At 40.4% G+C, this 19,109-nt stretch overlaps 1 protein-coding gene across 1 annotated transcript in view; it reads left to right on the forward strand.

The window, feature by feature from the left end:
* LOC141370683 (uncharacterized) overlaps positions 1-19,109 on the forward strand; it is a 266,080-nt gene that overhangs the window by 108,245 nt on the left and 138,726 nt on the right. The window contains exon 5 of the mRNA XM_073881469.1: positions 683-839. Coding sequence (XP_073737570.1) covers positions 683-839 — 157 coding nt within the window. The remainder of the gene's footprint in view (positions 1-682; positions 840-19,109) is intronic.

Genomic DNA, 19,109 nt, shown 5'->3' on the forward strand with positions numbered 1-19,109 from the left:
TGTTCATGTTTCCTCTATACCTTCTCCCATCTTTTCTACCTCTTGGAAAGTAACTAAGATCTTTAGTAAAAGCTACATTTATACCTCTTTCTTTATTTCACTTGGGACCTTCAGAGATGTAAAGTAGCTTCGATTGTTTATCCAGTGCTGAATTAACAGAGTTTTAAAAATTCTTGCAGCTCATTAGCACTCATTAGATTGTGCAGAACACAGTACAAAGTACAAAGAAAGCCTAGAATTTTCACAAATCTGTTCTTAAGTTAAAAAATAAAGCTGGTGCAAATGAAAGTGTTAGATTAATGGTTCCAAAGATGAAAACCTTTTAGGTATCTGAGTGGTTCCGGCCAAACATCCATTTGCTCTCCAGGACTGAGCTTGTTCAACAGCTTAGATCTTTCTCCATGTTGTCCTTCTTTTGATTCTGTACAGGGTCTTTGGTAAGGGAATAAAGAAAGGATTAGAAGATGAATTGTTAGGAATCATGAAGAGCTGGGAGTAGAGAATTCTGATGTGGTTTGATCCCCAAACTAGATTGATTTGGTTTTCTTACTCTCTTGTCCTTAGATTAAGCATAGTGCACTGACATGTCCAAGTTTTGATTATATATGTTTATGAAAACCCAGAGACCACCAAATCATTTTATTATTATATTTTTTTAAGATTTTTTTTTTTTATTTGACAGAGAGAGACACAGCAAGAGAGGGAACACAAGCAGGTGGAGTGGGAGAGGGAGAAGCAGGCTTCCCGCGGAGCAGGGAGCCAGATGCAGGGCTTGATCCCAGGACCCTGGGATCACGACCTGAGCCGAAGGCAGCCGCCCAACCGACTGAGCCACCCAGGTGCCCCCATTTTATTATTATATTTAACAGACACTAAGAAGGTTTCTTTAGAAGCAATCAGTCATATGCCCAGATACATAAATAAGGATGTTGATTACAATGTTCATTTTAATATGGAAAAATATGAAATGGTTATATAAATTATGTTACATCAATACACTGGGATGTTTTACAATCATGATAAATTAAGTTGCAAATTGGATCAAGATGGCAGACCAAACACACATACCTCTCCTTCCATACCAGGCTTCCAAAATCTAGAAATGAGATTAGAGATTTATGTGAATTAATTTGAGATTAATTCTACCACAGTCCTGGAAAACAGGAAGAAAGCCATGAAAGACAGAAAGCTGGTGAGATCTAACTGATAAATAATTGTATATAATCTTTGCAGACTTGCCAAAAATCCCTGATAATGCTGTACCTCAGTATACTCTAAGAGATACATGAGCCTGAGAGTGATGGTTCCCCAAATCTTTGGAAATAAGATTACCCTTTGAGTGTTAAAAAATTCCTACCCAATGAAAGAGTATCAAACTATGGGAGGAAACTAAGAGCTTGTCTGAATACTTGTGACTGAAGAGTTTTGAAAACACTGAAATTTATAGTTAAGGCAGTTTGGATATATTTTTTAGAGAAAAAATAATAGCAGCTCCCATGTTATTTTATTGTTAGAAAGTTACAGAGCGTATGTTATAGAGAGTATGTTACACAGAGTATGTAACTGGAGAGCGATATTCACCAACAACCAAAGAAAAGAAAGAACCAGGGGGTCAGACATTTGCTATGTTTATCTAGCACTCTTCAGAGGAAAGATGGGGGCTACAGGAAGCGGCTGGTTTGTTAGGTTTCACAGGATCTCCTGCATCTAAAATTTTTCAAGACCTTCCACTTTTCTCTCACATAGCAACATTCTGATGATTTTGGCTTCTCCGACATTCTAGTACTGTGAGGGCTCTGACCATCATGGCGGACAAAAATCTTTTCTTCCCTCTTTCCTCCCTGCCTTCCTATCTTCCTTTCCTCCCTTCCTTCCCCCTTCCTTTTTAAAAATAGCTTTATTGAGATATAATTCACATTTCATATAGTTCATCCATTTAAAGTATACAATTCAAAGAATTTTAGTATATTTACAGAGTTGTACAGTCTTCACCACAATCTGATTTTAGAACATTTCTATCATCCTAAAAATAAACCTGGTGTTCATTTACAGTCACTCTTTATTCCCACCCCCGGTTCTAGGCAACCACTAACCTACTTTCTGTCTCTATAGATTTGCCTTTTCTGAATATTTTGTACAGATGGAATCATACCATATGTGTTCTTTTGTGTCTGGCTTCTTCCACTGAGCATAATATTTTTGAGGTTCATCCGTGTTTTAGTATGTATTAATACTTTGTTCCTTTTTATTGCCAAATAGTATTCCACTGCATGGTTATACCACATTTTGTTTATCTGTTTGTCAGTTCACGGACATTTGAGTTACTTCAACTTTTTGGTCATTATGAAAAATATTGCTATGAATATTTATGTACATGTTTTTATATGCACATATACTTTCATTTTTCTTGGGTAGACCCTTTGGAGTAGAATTGCTAAGTCATATTGTAACTCTAACTTTGTAAGAAGCTGCCAAACTATTTTCCAAAATAGTCACCTCCTTTAATTTTTTATACTTTGTTTTTCGTCCTGAGTTATTTTAAAGTAAATTATAAGTCTCAAGATATATCACTTAGCCAAAAAAGCATCCGACCTAAAAATTTTCAATAATTTCTTATCACTAATTCAAATTTCTACTATGGTCCTTCCATAGACACGAATATTTGAGTGAGTGGAAAGTAACATCTCCCTTTGTAACAGTCAGTGAAGTGGCTTTCTAGTTCATAGACAGCCTCCTGTGAATCTTGTTGGTATGAGTGAGCTTTCCTGATTTTGTTGTTGAATAAGTTGACCAGCTGCTGGCTTGAGTCTTGGGCAGCCTGGCTTTAAAAGATGAGCGGAGCCAGGCCAGAGGAGGAGGGGGCGTGAGGGGTGATCAGGAGCTCAAGGTGATTTGAGTAGGGAAGAAAGAGTCATAAGAAGGTATGACCTTGGGTAAAACCAACCCCCCAGGGAAGACCTGAGTCCACACTGAGGCGTCAAGGAGAGAGTAGAGGGGGTTTGATAACTTTTATAAAGCCTGAGATGGGCGCCACAGGAGTAGGGCAAACTCAACACAGGAACTGAGCCCAGGTACGTGGGGGTGAAGAGGGTAAGAGAGAAGAGTGGAATTAAGATCGTCAACTCAGGAACAGAGAAAGGAGAAAAAGAAAAAGAAAAAGAAAGAAAATGAGCTGAGCCGTTCTGATCTTCTCCTGTAAGTGTGGAGTAGGAACACTGAGAGGGTAAGTGTGTCAACTTTGGGGAGCTGAATAGCGAAGTGCATTGGGGAAGGGAGGCCAGCGTATCAGGTTGTGAGTAAGAAGCTGAGAAGAGGAAGCCCGGGGCACGTGAAGGGATGGAAGCAGATGCCCTGAGAGAAACTGAGGTAACACCAGACCTTGACAGAAAGGGATAACCTCAGTCTCTGATGGTTCTCTGTTTCCCAATCATAGCGTTAGAGAGGAAGGGCTTTTTCCCTAGTCGCGGTTTCCATAATGAGGCATTTTTCCTAATACAATCTTGGCCTCTCTCCACACCCAGGAGGTGAGTCGCTTATCTACCTGGTAAGTTTGGGAAGAATAACTGAGCATGCTTGGCTCGTTCTTTCTTCCTGGAAGGAAGCTGCCCATAAGGAACAAGAATTCTTTTTTTTTTTTTTTTTTTTGTGAGAGAGAGAGAGAGAGAGCACATGAGGGGGGGGGGGGGGCAGAGGGAGAAGCAGACTCCCCGCTGAGCAGGGAGCCCGATGTGGGACTCGATCCCGGGACTCCAGGATCATGACCTGAGCCGAAGGCAGTCGCTTAACCAACTGAGCCACCCAGGCGCCCCAAGGAACAAGAATTCTGACCCTTCTCACGGGAAGCATGTTCTGCTGGTTTGGCAAGCGTGAAATGAGGTAGTGCTATAGCCTGATATTTGTGTCCCTGCCTCTCTCCCCACATTCAGATGTTGAAACCTAATCCCAAATGTGATAGTATTAGGAGGTGGGGCATTTGGGAGGTGATTAATGGCACCAACATTTTAGGCTTTCCCCTTAAGAAAAGTCCCTTGCCATTCCTGTGGTGGCTTATGCTTTCTCTTTCTCAGGGTCAACGAAATGCACTCTTTCCGTCTCACAAAGACACTGGGTACTTACCATGTGCTGGGCATTGCAATAGGTGTGAGGTCTCATCTTTCAGAGGCCATTGGGTGGAGTGAAAGAAATTCTGGCCTAGGAGTCGGAAGACATGGATTCTTGTCCTGAGTCTGCTGTTCACAGGCCAGGTTACCTTGGCCCAGTCACTTGATATTTTACCCTATTTTATCTCAGTGCCTTATTTGGGTGTTTGTTTCTAATGATGGAGAGGGACATTTGTCCTCCAGACAGAGTTCTTCTGTGCTTTTAATACTTTCTTTCTAAAAACCAATTTTTATTGCAAACTCCTTATGTGCCAGGCACAAATACTTATGATTCTGGCATAGCACTTACCATAGTGTATCATAATTTCTCTCTTTACATGTCTGTACACACTGTGAATTTCTCAAATGCAGGGAGGCCTCATTCATTTGTAAGCTCCAACACCTGGCATGCTGTCTGGCCCAGAGTAAGCAAGCAGTCAGACATGTTTGGTGAAAGAATAAAATGGGTCATGGGACACCTGGGTGGCTCAGTCAGTTAAGGGTCTGCCTTTGGCTTGAGTCATGAACCCGGGGTCCTGGATTGAGTCCCGAGTCCAGCACTGGGCTCCTTGCTCTGCAGGGAGCCTGCTTCTCCCTCTACCTGCTGCTCCTCCCCCCCACAAATAAATAAATACAATCTTAAAAAAGAGAGAAGAAATGGGTCTCACTGGTAAATGGGATCATAGCAAACACTGCTAGTGCCCTGGCCGATGTTCTGGGCATTCACCTCCCCACTCAGACTGCTTGCTGAAGACACCTGTGACTCTGTGAGGTCTTCTTCTGGCCTTGGGATAATACTGGCCTCAAAGTCAGGGGAAAGCTGAAGGTGTGGGAGTTAATGCCCCCAGAACTGCCCTCAATCAAGGGTGCACGGGGGAGTTGGGTAAATCCCAGCTTCTTCAGTCCCTGGTTGGATAACCGAGGTCTCTATACTGTCTCTTAGTCTCCCAAGGGATAGAGCTCCAGTTTTCCACAGTGGCAACTGGCTTGATTCCACACCTTTTATTGGCTTCCTTCCCCTCCCTTTCTCACTTCCCCACTCTCTGCCTGTGTTTCTAGGGTCACCTCTTAAATAAACCACATGCACTTAACTCCCTGCCTCAGGGTTTGCTTCTGGGAGAACCTAAACTTTGCCCAACTTGAAAGATCGTTGTGATCATCAAATGAAAAACACATGTAAAAGGTCTTGTGGTCTCAAAATATAAGTGTTGTTACTACTGGAATGAGTTGTGCTCAAGAGGAATTGTGATAGGTTGAATAATGGCCTCCAAAGATATCCAGATCCTCGTTCCTGAACCTGTGAATGTTACCTTATATGGCAAAAGGGCTTTGCAGATGTGATTAATTCTGGATTGTGAAATGGGGAGATTATCATGGATTAACTGGCGGGCTCTAAATGTAATCACAAAAGTTATTATAAGAAGGAGGCAGGAACACCTGGGTGGCTCAGCTGGTTAAGTGTCTGCCTTCAGCCCAGGGTCCTGGGATTGAGCCCAGCATCTGGCTCCTGCTCAGCGGCGAGCCTGCATCTCCCTCTCCCTCTGCCCCTCCCCCCTGCCTGTGCACAAGAGAACATGCTCAACATGGCTCATCATCAGGGAAATGCAAATCAAAACTACAATGAGATATCACCTCACACCTGTCAGAATGGCTAAAATCAACACACAAGAAACAAGTGTTGGGGGCGCCTGGGTGGCTCAGACGTTAAGCGTCTGCCTTCGGCTAGGGTCATGATCCCGGGGTCCTGGGATCGAGCCCCGCGTCAGGCTCCCTGCTCCGCGGGAAGCCTGCTTCTCCCTCTCCCACTCCCCCTGCTTGTGTTCCCTCTCTCGCTGTGTCTCTCTCTGTCAAATAAATAAAATCTTAAAAAAAAAAAAAAAAGAAACAAGTGTTGGCGAGGATGTGGAGAAAGGGGGAATGCAAATTGGTGCAGGCACTGTGAAAACAGTCCTTTTGAGTGTCCTCAAAAAGTTAAAAATAGGACTGTCCTACAATCCAGTAATCACACTACTGGGTATTTACCCCCCAAATACAAAAACACCAATTCAAAGGTATATATGCACCCCAATGTTTATTGCAGCATTATTTACAATAGCCAAGATATGGAAGCAACCCAAGTGTCTATTGATAGATGAATGGATAAAGAAGAGGTGATATATTTTATGTACATATGTATATATGATGGAATGTTATTCAGCCATAAAAAAGAATGAAATCTTTCCATTTGCAACAACATGGATAGTGCTAGAGACTATAATGCTAAGCAAAATAGTCAGAGAAAAACAAATACCATATGATCTCACGCATATGTGGAATTTAAGAAACATCAAATAAGCAAAGGAAAAAAAGAGACAAACAAGAAACAGACCCCTACCTGTAGAGAACAAACTGATGATTACCAGAGGGGAGGTGGGGGGGAGGATGCGTAAAATAGAGGATGAAAATTAAAGAGTACACTTATCATGATGAAAAAAATATAAAATAAAATTTAAAAAATGTATGCTGTTTTAAGTCACCAAGTGCATGGCGATTTGTCACAAGCAGCTCTAAGAAACTCATATGAGGAGGGTTCTGCTTTTTGCCCCTAACCCATTCCAGCAGGTGGCAGTGTGGGGTGAAGGAGTAGCCCTGATTCCCGCTGGTCTCCAAAAAATCCTCACTCTTTAACCTCCTGCCCTCAAATAAAGTAAGACCAATTTGTGCTGTCTTCACCCTCTTGGAGGCCAGTCCTTAACCACTTTCTACTAGTGAGGACTTTCTACTGTGTTTCAAGGACAACAGAAAGAAAGAGGGTTTTTAGGGGCTAATGGCAGTAAATCAACAAGCACTAAAATGAAATCATAAATATGCATTGAGAAAGCTGAGTAGAGAAACTCTGAAGGCTAGCCCCAGTTTCCTGCTGTTATTAAAATTAACTTTAATAATCAGTTGTGTTCCTGCTCATGTCAGGACTTGTATCCAAAAACCAGCAATAGGATCTTTATTGTGGTTGTGGGCTGGGTGTTTTCCCCTCATTTTCAGCTCAAACCATGTAGAGATTTCCCATGAAATGCACTTGTATGACTACCCTTTTCTTTTAGTCTCAGGGCACAATATATGGGGAAATACTGCTTTGTCTTTCTTAGTGTCCAAAGTTGGACATTTTCAAGAATTAAATGACATTTTTGAGATAATGGAGAAATTTGAATACGGATTGATACCAAAGAATTTTTATTAACCTTGTTAGGTATGATAGGCATTATGGCTACATAAGAAAATATCCATACTTTTTAGAACTATATAAACGATGAAATGATATAATAGAGAGGAAGAAAGGAAAAAAGGGAGAGGAGGAGAAAGGGAGGGAGGGAGAAAAGAATCAAGAAGAGAGAAAGGAAGAAAGGAAAGAGGGGAAGAAGGAAGAGACAAATGAGTTGCGAATGGCCAAGTCTTGATAGTTTTTAAATTTAGGTGATAAGTATATGAATGTTCATTGAATTATTGTATATGTTTAAAAATATGTTATAAGATATGCTGGAAAAAAATCAAATGGCTAAAGAGAGCCTTTGAAAGTATTTCAGTGGGAAGCAGCTTCAGAAAAATGATTACGAGCACAGGCTCTAGAGTCAACTGGATTCCAGTCTGGGCTTCTGTATTTTCTTGAACTTGGGCATGTTACTCAACCTCTCTATTCTGAGTTTCCTTTTAGGTAAAATGGATATCATAATAGTATCCACCTCAAAGGATTGTTGAAAATAATCAACATGATAATACTCCTGAAGCACTGAGAATAGCATCTTTCACAAACTACTATAAATGTTTATTATTATTTTTGATATTGTCTATTATTCTAGCAATGGTTCTCAGCTGGGGGAAATTTTGACCCCCGAGAGATATATGGAAATATCTAGAGGCATTTCTGGTTGTCACAACCAGGCAGTGCTACTAGTGGGTAGAGATCAGGGAAGCTACGAAATATCCTATGCCACATAGGACAGCCCCCCACAACAAAGAATTATCTGGACCAAAATATCAGTAGTGCCAAAGTTGAAAAACCTGCACTAGTATTACAAGGACATTGTAAAAATATTAGAAAATATAGGTAAACAAAATAAGGAATAATAATATTTCATAATTTCACCATGCAGAAATAATCAGTATCCCAAACTGGAAATTTGCAAAAAGAAAATGATGTCTTCATCAAAATTAAGATGCATAATAAAGAAAAAGCCCCTTTAATCTCACTGCTTCCAGGGATGACCTCTCCTCATTTCTTCAAAGCTATCACCATTTATAGAAAGTTGTCCAACCTCTTCAAACCTCTGGTAAATGTACCATTTGGCATTTGACTTGGCTACTAGATTCTATTGGAATGAAGCTGAATGAAAAGCAAGAAAACTATTTAAAGTCATTGATGAACCACCTCAGAAATCTTGTGGGAACCTACTGTGACACCACTTTTTGGAGAAAAATTTGGCAGATTATATCAAAAACTTTTTAAAAGTCCATATTCTTTGATTTGGCAATTCCATTTATAAGAATTTATCCTAAAGAAATAATCAGACAAGTGTGCAAAGGTGTTTGTACAATTGGTCACTGCTGTATTATTTTTAATTGTGAACAATTGGAAGGACCTAAACTGGAAACAACAAAGAAAGATTGGCTGATTACATCCTGGTGTACCTCTGCAGTAAAATACCATGGAGCCATTAGAAAAGACAATGTTCATCTCTGTGTACTTACATGGAGAGATATCCATAATGTATTTGGTGAAAAATAACCACAGGAAAGGTCTAGAAGGGCTGATGTGTTAATGGATATCATGTGAAGGATGTGGGTGAATGCCAGTAGAAATTGCTGGAAGGGGCTGGAACTCTCTGGGAGGAGGGTCAGAAGACATGCTGGTCGCTGTTACCTGGCATTCTATAGAGAAGTGTGCTTGGGCCAGGATGCAGCTAGATGCACTTGTGGACTGTACTGTAGCAGAGGGACCTCACCCTGTTACTCTTCTTTTTAATGGACCAAAGGGAGTGCCTTGTTCACTGGGTGACAAATGCTTTGCCTTCAGGTGCAAATATATAGGTGCAATAGAATAGTCTATGCTTTTGGGCAGCTCTTTGTAGAGCTCTATGAAACACCTGGAGTCTTTGGGGCCACTGGTCCTGGGGGAAGTTGGTTTGGGCACAGCACCTCCTGCCTGCTGCAGGGAGTATCAGGGAAAGGTCCCGCGTAGCTCATCAACAGCAGCAGGAAAGAGTCCTAAGGATCAGCAGGTCTGTCTTCTGCTCTCACTCATCTAAGTGGTTGGCTTTTTCAGTCTTAAAGTGGGGGATTATGCCAGATGATCTCTAAGGACACTTTGAGCTCTAAGTATTTTAAGATCCTAGCATTTTAATCACTGTCAATGGTAATTTCTGATGTTACAAATGACTTGTAATTTTCCCTAGGGTATCATTAGCTATGCTGGTGAGGTTCACTTGCTATAATATTATCAGTCTACCGGGGAGGCTCATCTCAGTATTAGACAACACTTTCCCATTCTTCTCCCACTTCTTTTTCTTCCTAGGTTTTCTCTCTGCCTCTCAGGAGGTTTATATGGCTTAATTAATTCAGATCAGCCAAGTGCTTTTGAGACTCTGAGAGTAAAGTCAATGTCTCACTATGAGTAATAGCCCAATGGGAGCTCAAATCACTCACAGCATTATTAGCAGAAGATGTTAGTCTTGCTGCTCATGTAACTTGAAGCCTATTAGTTCTATTGTGCAACATCTGCTCCTTGGAGTAAAAGGCAGCCCAGGAGAACCCACCTGAGCTCCTAAGTCTTTTGTATAAATACTCCAGGGATTTGAAGATGTGCTTGAAGCTGAGTGAGGGCATTGGGGGAAATGACATTCCTTACAGGGATAAAATGAAGTTTTTTGGAGGATTTGTGCTCTAGTTGGAGGAACTTTTTTTTGGCAGACTTCCTGTGAGCCTTGGGGAAAATGCCTTTCTCTAATTTCTCTTTCCAGTTTTTCACCAGATGGTGAGAGTAAGTCACTTAGGCCCTTTAGGGTAAGGAAATTTAACCATCACCGGCTCCAACCATCCCAAGAGCATACCCAGCAAGAAGGGCTTGAGGGAGCTTAAAGTCATAGGTTTGGGGATAACCCACTCTGCTATGCAGGAACTCTGTGGCCTTGGGCAGGTTGCAGACTTCAGACTTTCCTTTTTTTTCCATCAGTAAATGGGTATAATAATATCTAATTCCCAGGTATCATGAGGATTAGGTGTGATATTAGTCAATATACGTGAAGCTCTTAGGAGAGTGCTGGCCCATAGCAGGACCTGTGTGAACATCTGCTATGACAGGTGTGAATGCCTCACACAGACTGGCAGTGGAGATAACCATTGTTTATTGCGTGCTTTTGATGAACCAGGCTCTGTACTTAAGCATTTTACATATGTTATCTCATTTAATCCTTCCAACAACGTGGAAGTGTGAGGTAGCACTATTATGTTCCCGTTTTAGAGATGAGGAAATGAGGCATAGAGAGATTAAGGAACTTGTACAAGGTCATACAGTGAAAAAGTTGGATACCAGGGCCTAAGCTCTTAATTTATTAGGTTATACAGTACTTGCCTTTCCCTCCTCCTCTATAACTTCCCATAGGTCTTAGAATTAACTTCCTCCAATTATAAATCAGAGAAGGAGTATTTGTAGATGACCTAAAGAGAAAGTCCACACTGCCAAATTCTTGGTATCTTGTGACTCAAAATAGAGAGGCTGCAAGACACCTCAATTCATCATTCTCTGTCCCCTCTGCCTCTTTCCCTCTCTGACTAACAGTTCCCATTTGAACACCAAAATCGAGGGCTTGGCAATACTATTCATGTCTGAGAACTAATTCAAGTGGTTCTGATTTAATTTTTATCAGAGTCTTCTGAAAAGCCTGGGATACCTTGTGCTCCAGAAATTAACTTCTGGTAGCTATGATGAAAAGAATAGGAATGATAAAGTGAAACCAGTCAAGGGAAGTGCAGGGATTACTGGAATCCCTCACTTTGTGGGAGGTGTCATTCTTATTTTTACCCCATAAAGTTTTAGTGATTCCAAAAGCACAGAAAAAGATAATAAGAAAATGTGCATCTATCATGGTTCTGCTACTATGCTGAGAAACCACTGTGGCATGGAGGTTTATTTACCTCTAGCTCTTCAACAGCTCTGATACATAGTTGGGATCTTTATAATAAACATATATTTCCGTTTTTCATTTAATAGTATAACATTGTCATGTAAATTATTTGTAAGTATACAAATGTAAATTTCAATGCCTGCATAATTTTGTATCATGTGCAATTTCTATTTTAAAGAAGAATAAAGTAAGTCCTATGTTAACTACCAGTCAGTTTAGAAATAGAACATCGCCAATATTTTAGATGCTTTTTTTTGTGCTCCTCCCTAATTGGATTCCTCATTCCTCCGGAAAAGTAACCACCATTTTTGAGAAAATTATTCTCTTACTTCACCAACTGTGGTGGGCCATTGCATTGGTGGCCCCCCAGTGAACCATGGCTTCCTTTATTCCGCACTTGTGTAGTCACTTCCCACATTGACTTCTGGGTCTGTCCATATGACTTGGTTTGGCCAATGGGACAGTGATAAGCATTATGCAAATATTGGGATAGGTTCTTTTGGAATATTCCTTCTTGGGACTCTGAAACCACCATGCTGTGAGGAAACCATGCCAACCAAGGTGCGACACTTATGTGCCCACCCACCCCAAGCACCCCTCACCCCCTGCCCAGGAGTCAAGCTGTCCCAGCCAGCCCCCAGATATGAGTCACTCCAGGTGGGGCTCCAAAGTGGAGCAGATGTGAGCCATTTCTGGTGTGGTCTTTGTAAATCCCTGATCCACAGAATTATGAGCAAATAGAATCACTGGTGTTTTAAGTCACCAAGTTTTTGCATGGTTTATTATGGCAGCAATAAATAACTGAAATACAACCTATGTGTGTATTCCTAAACAATGTATTCATTAGTTTTATCTATTTTTGAACTCTACCTAAAATAGTAACATACTAGGTAGTTTCTTGGGTGACTTGTTTCTTTTGTTAAGCATCCTGTTTGAGAGATACCTTCTGTTGTTTTGTGTAGTTGACGTTCATTCATTTTCTTTGATGAAGAGTGCTCCACAATTATTTATTCATTCTACTGCTCATTTTGGCTGTTTTGAGTGGGGGGGTTATTAGAAACCAAGTTTCTGTGGACATTCTCACACACATCTCCTGGAGTCCATGTGCAAGTGTTTCCCTAGGGTATATTCTTACTAAGGGCAGAATTGCTGTATTGAAGGATATATGCCTGGTCAACTTTATTAGGCATTGTCAGACTGTTTCCGAAAGCGGTCTCTTACATGTCCTGCGGGAAGTATGTGAGAGTTCTGACTCTTCCTCATCCTTGTCAGTATTTGGTATTATAAGGGTTACAAATATTTTTTATGTGATGGATATGTTTTGATATAACATTGTGGTTTTAGTGAATTTTCTTAATGATCAATGAACTCCTTTGTATGTTTATTGGACATTTGGATATCCTCTTTTCTAAAGTGCCAGCTTAAGTATTTGCTCATTTTTCTGTTCAGTTGTTTTTCTTTTACTTATTAGCTGTTTTTTTTTATAGACTTTGGATATAGGTTGTTTAATGATTATTTGTGTTACAAACACTTCCTACTGTTTTCACTGTCTTGTATGATGTCTTTTCAGGCACTTAATTTTAACGTCGACATATTTGTCAGTATTTTATTTTATGGTTCGTGCTTTTTGTGTCTTGTTTAAGAAATTCTTTTCTACCCCCAAATCATGAGATATTCTCCTATATTTTCTTTTCAAATTATTCTTTTAAGGGACTTCAACTTTAGGGTCTTAATATACCTGGAACTTAATTTGTATATGGTAAGAGATAGGGATTCAATGTCATATTTTTTCCCCATGGGTACTAAATTACCCCAGCACCACTTGTTGTAAAGTTTATCTTTTCTCCACTGTAATACCACTTTTATCATACATCAGTTATCCACATATAAGTGAGTCTGCTTCTGGGTGCTCTGTTAATTCCACTGGTGACATTGCCTATTCTTGCTTGATATCTTGGTATCTGGTGGAGCAAATTATTTCACCTCAATCTTCTTCAAGAGTATTTTGGCTATTCTTTGCATCTCTACATGAATTGAGCATCAGCTTATCAAGTCCTACAAAAATACATATAGAATTTTTAATCAGATTTGCATTAAATCTATTGATCAACTTGAGAAATTTACATATTTTCAATACATGAACATTCTATATCTCTCCATTTAGATACTCTTGATGTATTTTAATTAAGTTTGTATAGTTTTCTCTGTTAAAGTCGCACACATTTTTGCTAGGTACTTTAAAATCCTATTTTTAAATGATATTTATTTTTTTTTCTGTTTCTTTGAATGTATCAGAATACAATTGATTTCTCAATCCTGGGACCTTGGGATCATGACCTGAGCCGAGGGCAGACGCTTAACGACTGAGCCACCCAGACGCCCCAAAAGACAATTAATTTCTATGAACTGATTTTGTATCTGAAGTTTGCTAACATCTCTGTTAGTTCAAAAAATTTATAGAATTGTTTGAATTTCTATGACACAATTGTATCATGTAATGTAAATAATGACAATTTTGTTTTTCTTTTCCCAATACTTAAAAAAAATCTTTATAATAATAGCAGCATTTATTGAGGACTTTCTATATGCCAGTGTCTTTTCCCAGTACTTGTAATTTTGATTTCTTTTCCTTGCTTTTCTGCACTGGCTAGAACCTTCAGTATCCTGTCAAATAGCTGTTTCTAATTGCTGGCGTTCTTGTCCCCTTGTTTCCATCTCAAAACGAATGAATTCAGTAGTTCACATGTAAAAAAATATTTGCTATAGTTTTTTTTTGCAAGTAAACCTATCAGATCAATAGAGTATCCTAGTCTTATTTTGCAAAGAGTATGTTTTTATAAATAAAATGATGTTGAATTTTCTCAAATGCTTTTTTGTGTATCTGTTGAAATATGATTTTTTCCCACTTTATTAATGTGGTGTTATTTTAATTGATTTTTTTGAAAGATTTTATATACTTATTTGAGAGAGACAGAGTGAGAGAGCACAAGCAGGGGGACTGGCAGGCAGAGGGAGAGGGAGAGGCAGGCTCTCCACTGAGCAGGGAGCCTGACTTGGGGCTTGATTCCAGGACTCTGAGATCATGACCTGAGCCAAAGGCAGACACTTAACTGACTGAGCCACCGAGATGCTCCTATTTTAATTGATTTTCTTTTTTCTTTTTTTTTTAATTTTTAAAATTTATTTGACAGAGAGAGACACAGCGAGAGCAAGAACACAAGCAGGGGGAGTGGGAGAGGGAGAAGCAGGCCTCCTGCCGAGCAGGGAGCCCGATGCGGGGCTTGATCCCAGGGCCCTGGGTTCATGACCTGAGCTGAAGGCAGAGGCTTAATGACTGAGCCACCCAGACACCCCTTAATTGATTTTCTGATGACAAATCAATCTCATATTCTTGGATTAAATCTAACCTGCTGGATTTAATTTGCTAATATTTTATTTAAAGAGCTTACATATATGTCCATGAGTGATATTAACCAGAAAATTTTTTTTCTTGGATTGTTCTCAGGTTTCAGAGCCATGGTTATATAGGCCTTATACATTCTGAAAAACTCTGGGTATGACGGTATTATTGGCTTTACCAAAAGTTCAGTAAAACTTGCCAATAAAGCTAATAGATCTGGGATTTAAGAATGAGAGATTTTTGACCTCTGATTTAATTTCTTAAAGGTTATAGGACATGTTCTAGCTCTTCTTAAGTTAGTTTGGTAAGTTATATTTTTCAAGAGTTGTCCATTTTTTTAAAAGATTTTTATTTATTTGAGAGGGAGAGGGCACAAGCACGGGGGAGGGGCAGAGGGAGAGGGAGAAGGAGACTCCTTGCTGAGCAGGGAACCCAACACAGGGCTCCATCCCAGTACCCTGAGATCATGACCTGAGCCAAAGGCAGATGCTTGACCAGTTGAGCCACCCAGGCACCCCAAGGAGTTGTCCATTTCATATAAAGTTTCAAATTTACTGGCATGTTATAGTTAAAAATATATTCCTATTACCTTTCTAAGGTCCACAACATCATAATTATATCCCCTTTTTCATTACCGATATTGCTTGTTTGTGGCTTCTTGTTTTTAATTTTAATCATCTTATTAAAGCTTATCAGTATTATTAATCTTTTCTAAGAACCAGTGTTTTTCTTGGCTCATCTTCTCCAGTGGAATTTTTTCATCTCATTAATTTCAGTTGTTATCTTTCTGTTTTCCTTTATTCTACCTTAATTTTAAATGGACATCTGGGTTTGAACTCCTTAGGTTCTGTAGTGCCTCAAATAAAGCAGTTGTGAACTTTTTTCTCAGATTCTTTCTCAGGTTTGGGCCTGATTCTTCCCTTTTGTTTAGAAGGGCAGAGAGCTTGTGTCCCTCTGCACTTAGTTGTGAAAAGAATTTGCATCTGGAGTCTCCTTCTGTATTTTCTGGCCACTGGCTAATACTCTGATGCTCTGGGGCCTGGGTTACGTGGCATTGTCACATTTCTCTGAGCTTAATAAGTTCCCTGTGGAAACAAGGGAAAAGTCATTGTCCTGGGAATCTGCATCCCATTGGCAAACTTTCTCAATCTGATGCTGCGGAAAAGGGTTTAGGAAAAGAAGGCCCCATCATCAGTCAATGGGATCAGACCTGCGATGAGCAGAGCCCTGTCCACAGAATCCCATTGTCCCTCAACCTCTCAGAGGTTCTTCTGGAGCATTGGATCTTGTGGGAACAGGTTTTGAAGTAGGGCCTTCTTGTTCCAGAATCTGAGAGATCTTGGCACAAAGACTTTCTTTCTCACATGTGCTTTCCCCAATCCCTCCCATGTTCTGTGATCCTGGAAACAAGACAGGGTAATTTAATAGGAGACACTTCGAAATAAGAAAAAGAAAGTTGCCCTGGAGAAACTCTGAGAAGATTCAGATCAGTTCCATGAGGTTAGAGATTTAGTTATTTGTGTTAAAATAAGAAGCTTCAATCAAGAGTTTGACATATTCCTTCACTGGCCTCAGCTTCACAAACACATGAATAGTGTGATTTTCTCCATTCATCTCATGCGGTGCTCTGGGAAAGGAGATGTGTTCCAGGACCCACGGGTCCCAGGAACACCCAGCAGCATCGGCAGATGCCACCTATACCAGCCATATGGCACTTGTTTTTCAAAACCGTTGCCTCAAATTGAAACTCAACAAATATCTCTTAAGGATCTACATCGTGTTTACTTTTGGCACTGAGGAAGTGAACAGGACATGGTTCCTGCCCTTAGGGAAACCACGGTGTAGGGGGGAGATGGAAATGTCAACAGATAATTACCACTGAATATGGAAAGTACTAGAAAGAGGTTAAGTACAGAGTACTGTGAGAACTCAGAAAGAGTGAGTGGGGGGGTCTCTTCTGTATGCTCCTGTAGGTCCACTTTCAGCCCTTCTTTGCCCCCCTCTTTGCCCTGGGAGGCTGACCTGCCTGAGCTCTATCAATAGACTCCCTTGTCGTCCAGCTTCTGGTTCCAGTGGTCCATTACAGGGAGCAGTAGATGACAAGGATCGGGGAAGGAGAATGAGTGGGGTTATTTATTCCCCTGGTGTCCTCCCTACAGTGTGGTTTTGGGCCAGCTGCATCCTTCCAACAAGAGTCACAGCTCCACTCAAGGCCATCCTCTCCTCGGGACTCTCTCTTACCAGTTCCCTTAGCCTGTCATGCTTCTGACGGTAACAATCCTGCTTCTAGCACCCCGGGTACTGACCTAGCCCTTGTATTTCCCCTATAAATAGCTCATTCCTGAGTAAATCGTTCTTTATTAAGTCTTTGTCAAATCATCTTTCTTTGAGTGTGTGATTATTTCTTACTGGGTCCCTGGCTGATATCATATCTAATTTTGTTGGGATGGGGCAGTATGGTGACCCAGCCAGGAGACTTCACAAAGGAGGTGATGTTGAGGCTCGGGTTTAAAAGCTAAATAGAATTTTGTCTAATGTTAAGTTAGCTTTAATTTCTCACAGTCAAAAGACAGTAGTTAATACATCCCAGACACCATCTCTCCCTACTGTTAAGTTTTACTCCTCATTAATGATTCTCCATTTTGTAAGAAGGATTCTTTTTTTAAAAAATTTTTTATTGTTATGTTAATCACCATATATTACATAATTTGTTTTGGTGTACTGTTCCATGATTCATTGTTTGTTCATAACACCCAGTGCTCCATGAAGAATGTGCCCTCCTCAATACCCATCACCAGGCTAACCCATCCCCCCACCCAAGAAGGATTCTTATAAACAAACAAATAAGCCAACAGTATTCCCCAAGAATAATGGTAGTTGTTCTTTTGGTGTTTGTTGTTTGAAACCGTTTTATAATGAGTAACACTTACCTTTAAAATGAATTGACATTTAATTAATCCCAGTAGCACCTATGTAAATTTAAAAATAGTGCACATATGTGTGAAATACTTTTTATTCAGTCTTCAGATGATGTTTGGCTCACATATGGATTTGAGAACCACTTAAAAAAATTCTGTGTCTTCTCTCTGAGGGGGTCCATGGTCAAGCTCGGGAACCATAGATCTAGGCAGAGTTTCTATATCCCTCTACTCTGCTACCCCAAACCTTCCTGTGCACAGACATCCAAATCATCAAATGTTAGAGCTGGAAGGAGAACATACAATTTACTGAATTCAATCACTCTATTTTACAGGTAAGGAAATGAGGGTGAAATTGGTCTCAAGATTTCACATAGCTGGTTAGTGGCAGAGTCAACAGTAAAACTTGGGTCCTTTGCCTCGTAGTCTAGAGCTTCTTCTGTTACTAAAAATTAAAAATTGTCATTCTCCTATGGTAACATTTTGTGCCAAAATTTTGATCTCTCAGTGTCCTCCAGATTGAGCAGATGGGAAACATTTCCTTTGTCTCCTCACCCTCCCACTCCCTGCTCATTCTAAGGCAGCAAGTCCTGAAATGGCATGGTATCTGCTCCTAGCCAGGACCAAGTCCTACAGCATGGGAACAGTGGGCATGACTAGGCTTAGCCCACTTCAGATTAAGGGCAAGAGACTGCCAACCCCGAAGATCACAGGGATTTAAGTTAGCCATGGGCATAGCAGACAGGTGTGGGACCTAAAAATTGAGGGAGCTCCTGGGAGGCCAACTGGCTAGCCTGGAAAGCTCTAGAAAAGACCACAAGTAGACTTGTATTAATAGCCATCCTGTGTCTGCATGGCATTTCACAACTCAAGTATACATGCTCGTTCCCATGATTCTACCTGTGACCCGTAAAGTACAAATACTGGGTTCCTGCGTCTTAAGAGAAGTAACCTAGCCAATGGCATCTGGCCAGAAATCAGGTTTGCTATCTCCTTATCATTCATAGGCTGCCACTGCATCAGAGTCCATGGGACATCTTAGGGGCTTGGAGAGGGAAATTTGCCCATGAGAGATAAGAATACTTGCTTTTACATTTTCATTCCTAAGACCAAAAAACTGAGATTTGACCAGTCAGTGGCTGGCATCCTAGACCAGGAGTGTTCTAGATAGATAATGAGCAAATTGAGAGACAGAGGAGTCTTCCCAGTAAAAAGATCCAGGTTTTTCTCGGCAAACAGAGGCACCTACATTTGAAAAATGTTATAGCCCATTGAAAAATAAATAACCCTAGGATTCTAGGAAATACCCCTCTCTTAGAATGTTCTAGGTGTGAAAGGAACATGGTCCTATGGAAGTAGTAGTGGATGTTTGTTGTTTTATCTGCCAAGGGTTATTTTAGACATACAATTTAAATGAGATCTGCTGCATTCTTACAGTTCTCAATCCTCTGGTCACTGCTCAACAGCCAGAGCTAGACATCTGATCCAAGCTGAGCCA

Source organism: Callorhinus ursinus, unplaced genomic scaffold (assembly GCF_003265705.2).
Source record: "Callorhinus ursinus isolate GAN/ISIS: 27379988/994484 unplaced genomic scaffold, GSC_fseal_2.0 scaffold42, whole genome shotgun sequence".
Taxonomy (NCBI): Eukaryota; Metazoa; Chordata; class Mammalia; order Carnivora; family Otariidae; genus Callorhinus; species Callorhinus ursinus.